Below are 6957 nucleotides of genomic sequence, written 5' to 3'. Positions count from 1 at the left end.
TTCTTAATAAATCTTAAAATTTTGTTCTTCGAAATTATTACTCTATTAAAACATTTAGATTTTATAATATAATTAATTTATTTTTAGTAATATAATAATTGTAAAGTATTTTTAACAACTTTAAATTTTATTAATTTTTGCATAACATCAATAAATATTAATAATTTAAATCAGCAAAAAGGCACGTATACAAAATTCTTTTCAATAAAGCTACGAATTTTATTTTAAAACTTTTTTCTAGAAACCACTTATTAATTTTTAATAAACAACTACCTACAATATAATATTATTTTAAATTGTATTATTTTTTGTCATTTTTGATATGAATAAATAATGGCAAAATTGTTGACAGAGATTAATTTGGACTAAAGTTTATTATTCTTATTTATTTAAGGTTGTTTTTTTCATACAATATAGTTTTAATAAATTTGATCATTGTAGGACAAAATAAAAGATTTTACAAAATTTGAATTAATAAAAATTGCTTTTTATTATTTTCAAAACAATAAAATTTACATATTAATTCGAATTCTTGTGAATTATTCTATGACTAATAATTCTATTACTAATTAAATTTTTAGTAGATATTAATTTGTGCAAAAAATGCATTGTTTCAATTTTTAATATGTCTAAATATTTGCACAAAAATGCACTAAATGCGGTTAAAATCGTGAAACGTTTTCTTTTAATATATTTGATATTAATGACATAGGGCCGTGTCAGTCATATATGTGTGACAAAAAATTGTGTTTTTACAGAAATTTTAACAAAAAACGCTGGAACTACTTAATCGCCATGTTAGTCCATGTGTTTGACGCTAAAAAATTCAACATGAACCATTTGTCAGATACATATGTCTGACATACGCAATTTGGTAGAAGGAGAATAGAGTTTTAATATGGGACTATGTTATGTAAAAAATAGTATTTTACCAGGAATTTAGGCAAAAAAACTTTGAAAAACTTATTTTAACACCTTAATCGCTATGTCAGTCATATCAAACGCTAAAAAGTTTCACATGAGATTTGTCAGATACATATGTCTGACATACGCCATTTGGTAATAGAAGAAAAAAGTTTTATATATGAAAAATAACGTTTTACCAGGAATTTTGGCGAAAAACGCTGAAAAAACTACATTAATACCATGTCAGTTATATGTATTTGACGATCAGAAATTCAACATGAACCATATCAGATACATATGTCTGACACACACAATTTGATAATAGGAGAAAAAAGTTTTAATACGGGACCATGTATATGAAAATAGTGTTTTACCAGGAATTTTGCCAAAAAAAACTTTGGAAAACACGACTTTAGCATCTTGGTCGCCATATCAGTCATATATGTCTGACGCTAATATGTTCTCTGATATTTGGTAAAAGGAAAAAAGTTTTAATATGGGACGCTTGAAATTCCTAGACAAACTACGTCAAACATGTATGCCTGACATATGAAATTTGGTAAAAAAAGATGAAAATTTACATTTTTAACTAAATTATGTAGTAAAGTTACCATGGCCCATGTGAAATATTCCGATATTATCGTGGCGGTCAACGTGTTAATATATTTTTATGTCAATTCATGCGTCACAAATTTTGATATCAAAGGTGCACCCCACACAGAAATTAGATAGTAAGCTAAAATTTATGTTACAACATTGAGGTGCATCTTCAACATCATTAAACAAATGCTACTTTAAAATGCATTTTAGTTACAAAATAAATTATTCTTTATTATTTCGACTAACTACAGCCCTTCTGACAATAAGAGCAGGCATGCATGATCTGCAAAAAGCACATGACATTGATGGCACACAACAGGCACACGGCCAGCAAACAGTCGCACAAATCTACCTGGCCAATTCGCACTCTGTGACAAATGTGGACCCATCGAAAATCACATCGTGGACACCAATGATTCAAAAAGTCCAAATCCGAGGAGAAGAAAAATGCGGCGTAAAAATTGTATTGGAGTCGATTTAGAATAAAGGTAGTAAAAAAATTATTGAACAAAGTTTGAGTTTGTATAATTGTTTATATTTTTATTTAATTGGTATATATTTTTAAGAGCAAATGTTATAGTTGTAAAACATAAAATTGATGGCACATTTTGTTTAATACAACAGAATAGTCGTAGTCATGACTTTTCTATCCTAAAGCTATGGGGCCAAATCTGCGATAAAATAGACGATAACAAAGCGTTGTTATGGCAACTCTTATACTTCTTTCTTGGTACTAAAAACTGTAAAAATGTCTATCTATTTACTGTACTATCAAGCGCATTGTACCGTAAGTTATTAACTGCCCGTAGGGTAGTTATAGTAATGGGCCGAAAATCGAAAATGAAAATTTTTGCATTTCTCGACGTTTTGAAGGTTTCTGAACATTTTATTGGCATGCCTCAGAAACTAAACGGATGTGTGTGTGTATGTATGTATGAATACAATATTTCGTCCACGTTTTCGGGCGCACGGATCAACCGATTTAAATGATTCATTTACCATTTGATCCCTATGCTAGGGAGATGTGCTGATTAGTTTTTGGCAAAGGCAGGCCCAGCCGTTACGGAGATACAGAGCAAAGAGTGCAGAAAATACAAATCGAGTTTTTGAGAGAACGGAGTATCGTCCGATTTGAATGATCTAAAAAACTTTCTGTTCGTATGGACAAAACAATTGCTTTTGAGGATAAAAAATTATTACATCTTTTTTTATTTTCCATAAAATAATTATGTAATTTTGGATTTAAAAAAAATTTAAAAAATACACAGGCTAAGCACAGCCCAAGCCCCACTCTGGTTGTTTTTCACAAATGTTTATCCAAGTGCGTTTAGACTGTTTATGTAGGAGCACTTTTCCAATTTTGTGAAAACTATTAAAAAATGTGAAAATGCCGCCAAGGTGAGAAAGGTATAAGTGAAAATGTCGCATAGAATTATTCGCAAATGCGTTTATACTGTGACTATAGGAGCACTTTTTCAATTTTGTGTAAATTAGAGGCAACTATTTTTTTTTTTTTTTGAAATTGAATTCGAAATGAAATGACGATTGTTAATGTTTACGAGAGAATAAATTGATTTATGATTTATATTTGATTTGCTCAGATATAAAACAAGATAGCAAAAATAATGTAAGTTACAGTATTTGTAATAATATATTTGAAAACGTCTAAAATTTCTCGAATATTTCATTACGGTACGGGAAGTTCCAGCAATTTGCTTTAAGGCACGATGCCATACACCACTAGTTATTGATGCAGTTACGACAACATTCTTTCCAGTTGCCATAACAACGCAATGTTATCGTCTATTTTACCGCAAAATTGGTCCTTGTATCTCGTTATTCCAAATTAAGAAGAAATACTAACAGAAATTTTGTTATGCAACATGTTTTTATTTTTTGTATTTTTGTTTAATTTATTAATAACATGTTTAATTTTTTGGTAATTTATAACCCACAACAAACCATAGTAGTATAAATAACATAACAAATTTAACGTTAAAATAAAATCTAAATAACTGATTATTAAAATATCCAATGTCCTCTAAAAACTGTTTTCAAATTTTGGGAAAAACTGATCCAAAAATGTTTAAAATCGTAATTTTTGAAAAATATACTACACAACAACTGATTGTAGCGATCGCAGTACCTAGGGAAAAATAAAAAAAAACTCAAATTTTGAAAAAAATATAAGGTTAATAAGTAAAAATTTAGTCAAAAACGCATTTTGTTAGTAACAATTGAATAATTAAAATTGTTGATATTAATTATCATGTTAAAGTTGAAAACTCATTGGTTGATGCAAAATTGTGTAATTAAATATTGTTATAAAAAATCGTTATTTATTTTTTAAAACGCAGGTTTAGTTGAACTTATTGTTAGTACTTTTGACAAAAATGTTTGAATGTCATTTATTTCATTCGTTACCAGGTCATTTCACTTTCCTTCGAAGTCTACATACAGAAAGGATTGTGTTAGATTTTTAGGGGTTAGTAAATTAAATGTTAAATACATCTACAATCTACACAAATTGTTAATACCACCAAACTAATTTTTTTTGTACTGAAATTACCTCAATAATCCATTCGCTTCTCCTAGTTGTTGATATGTAGTCGGGCCAGTAGACATTGGTCTCAACTAAAAGTTCAATATTTTTGGTCTTATTTAAAAAAAATGCAAATTTAATACGGTAAAAAAAAAAAAACAGTTTCATAAAATCAGAAAAACTTCAGGATATGATTCTTATTTCGTATGTGATAATAGAAATACACCCAGAACAGAATATTAACATTCAAGGAAATCATACACTATTTTGATGTGAAGATTTTTTGGTCAAGGATAATTTAGAAGAATTCTATAAAGTTAAAATTATCTTTATTGCAAATGACTCAAGAACAGCATCACGTTCCAAAAAATGATACTGTTAAGACATGAGTGATAAGACAAGAATGGGCTATGAACAGTGATTTTTCATGGAACTATATATATATATATATATATATATATATATATATATATAAGATTTTCTTACCCTTTCGGTTTGTGTGGCAGCATTCACTGCTTTATCTTCAGAAACGCCATTAATAGGTAAATTGGACAGAACCTGGTTCTGATTTTGGTTACCTTGCAACCCATTGGTTCTATTTTGTGAGTACTTGGTCATCTGCAGCTGCAGCAGTTGCACGGTTCGTTCTTTGTCTTCCAATTGGGTCTGAAAAAATGAAAATTAAATAATTAAGTACTTAAAAAATCTAATTTTACACTCTTTAGGTTAGTCAAAAAAATATAAGAAGAAAGTTATTATAGGTAATAAATATAAAACAAGAGGACAATATGGATTTTCCTAACAAGCCATTTGATTTTGAAACATTAAAGTCCTAATTTAAGCCTGCAATAACATTTAGGGGACAATTTTGCGATAACATAGCGTTGTTATGGCAACGCTATCTTTATCTTTTTCTTCTTTCTTGGTAGTAAATGGTAAATGTCTATTGGCTGTACGATCAAGCGTATTTTACATATAAACAATGTTCCAAGAAAGAAGGATAAAATAGCGTTGCCATAACAACGCTTTGTTATCGTCCATGTTACAACAAAATTGGCCACTTAATTATAAAAACTTTTTGGCATAATTTTAAATTGGACCAAATTTTATGTTAATACTCATGCTTCTCGAACATTTTTATAATCCAACTCCATGCAATTAATATTATATTAGCAAAATTAGCGTATGAAGTTATAGACATTCTCTCATTGGCAAAAAATTGCAAAACCACTCATAAATCCAAATTCCTTATCCTGGTACCTGTTGAATAATTACAGTTATAATAAACCATAAATTTTCATTTTTGTTTATCGGTTCGCAATCAAGTCGAAATCGAGCTGTCAATACATCTCCTTCCTGGATACGAATTTAAAAAAATGACAAATTTATTAAAAAAATCCTAATTAATTAAATAAAACTACATTACTAAACTAGGCTAATGAGGCTATTCTGCATCATAACATAACGTTGTCATGGCAACGCCGGGAAATGTCTCTGGAAGAGTATCATGATAACAGAATATTCGATGATGCAGTTATCATAACATTCTTCCTTGCTTGTTTATATGTGAAATACGCCTGATCGCACAGCAAATAGATAGACATTTTTGTAGTTTTCACTATCAATAAACAAGCATGAAATAGTGTTGACATGACAACGCTATGTTATAAGGTAGAATTTCCCCAAAAATATATAAAAAAAAAAGAGTGCGCGTAAGGATCACACGCGATTGAAGTAAAACTTTTAATATTGTATGAGTAGGCAATTAAGATAAAAATAAAAAAACATCATATTTGAATTTTAAAAATCATCTATTAATAATCACATAACATCAATAACACAGTTTAAAACAACAACGATAGATTTTTGCTATCATATTTCATATATGATATAATAGGTTTTGTGATAACTAAAATGAGAGATATAAATTTTGCTTTGTAAACTATGTACATTTCTGAGAAAACTGCATCAATAGTCGAGCCATATCTTGTGGTTGAATCAAATGGAGAATTATTCATTGTTAAATTGAATTTATTATTTGAAAAATCAATTAATGGTTGAGATTCTTCTGAACGAAAATTGACATTGAAATCTCCAGCAAGAATTAATGGTATCTCGTTGTGATTAGTGTTTAAAAGTTTTGCACCCTCATTAGAAAAATGAAGTAACTGCTGATGAAGAAATTTAATAATATTTGATACGTTTTTATTGGGAGAAATTAAAGGACGACTATAATTAATGTTTGATTCTGTGTGTGTAATATCACCTACTTGTGTATTTCATTAAGAATATCCAGTAATATCGTTGGCGCAAGAAACTGCATAGGAGTGGCATTATGAACAGTATCTGAACATGAATGATAGACATTAGACAGCTACACCACCTGCTCTTGTGTTGATCGTTTGTATTGAGTAACGCAGTAATAGTTCTGAATATTAATTCGTTCTTCATTATTAATCCAAAGTTTCCGAAAATAACAAAAACGTACAACGTTGTAGCACTTTATCTTGCAGATCAGGCAAATGAGCTCGTAAACTTTGGCAGTTAAAGGAAAACAATGAAATGTCGTTCAAACTTATTATCTCACTCAATTTTTCTTCTTGTGTTATTAATCTACAAGTTGAAAGTCTTTGGAATTCAGTTTTTAAGTCCATTAATCCTGCTGGCCGTTTTCTTCCATTATAAAATTTTTTGTCGTTGTTTTAGAAATGATGAACAATCCATTAATGCTGGTAACTCGTGATAATGCAACATATAGAAGCTGCTGATTATGTGTTTTATTGTATTCATATACAATTTTATCAAAAGTACCACCTTGTGATTTGTGTATTGTGAGTGCACAAGCAGACACTAAAGGAAAATGATTTCTTTTGACAAATATGATTTTATTCTATTCATTGGAATAGATG

General features: G+C 29.1%; 1 protein-coding gene across 1 annotated transcript in view; it reads right to left on the bottom strand.

The window, feature by feature from the left end:
- LOC113386542 (probable serine/threonine-protein kinase nek3) overlaps window positions 1-6957 on the bottom strand; it is a 32783-nt gene that overhangs the window by 1774 nt on the left and 24052 nt on the right. Inside the window, exons 16-17 of the mRNA XM_026624322.1 lie at window positions 4535-4714; window positions 4076-4140 (exon numbers count right to left, since the gene is read on the bottom strand). Of these exons, the coding sequence (XP_026480107.1) occupies window positions 4076-4140; window positions 4535-4714 (245 nt within the window). The remainder of the gene's footprint in view (window positions 1-4075; window positions 4141-4534; window positions 4715-6957) is intronic.

Source organism: Ctenocephalides felis, unplaced genomic scaffold (genome assembly GCF_003426905.1).
Source record: "Ctenocephalides felis isolate EL2017-DRISC unplaced genomic scaffold, ASM342690v1 CF-g0.4_SCAFFOLD_03571, whole genome shotgun sequence".
Lineage (NCBI taxonomy): Eukaryota > Metazoa > Arthropoda > Insecta > Siphonaptera > Pulicidae > Ctenocephalides > Ctenocephalides felis.
The sequence above is the reverse complement of the archived record's forward strand: the minus strand, read 5'-3'. Positions and strand labels throughout refer to the sequence as shown.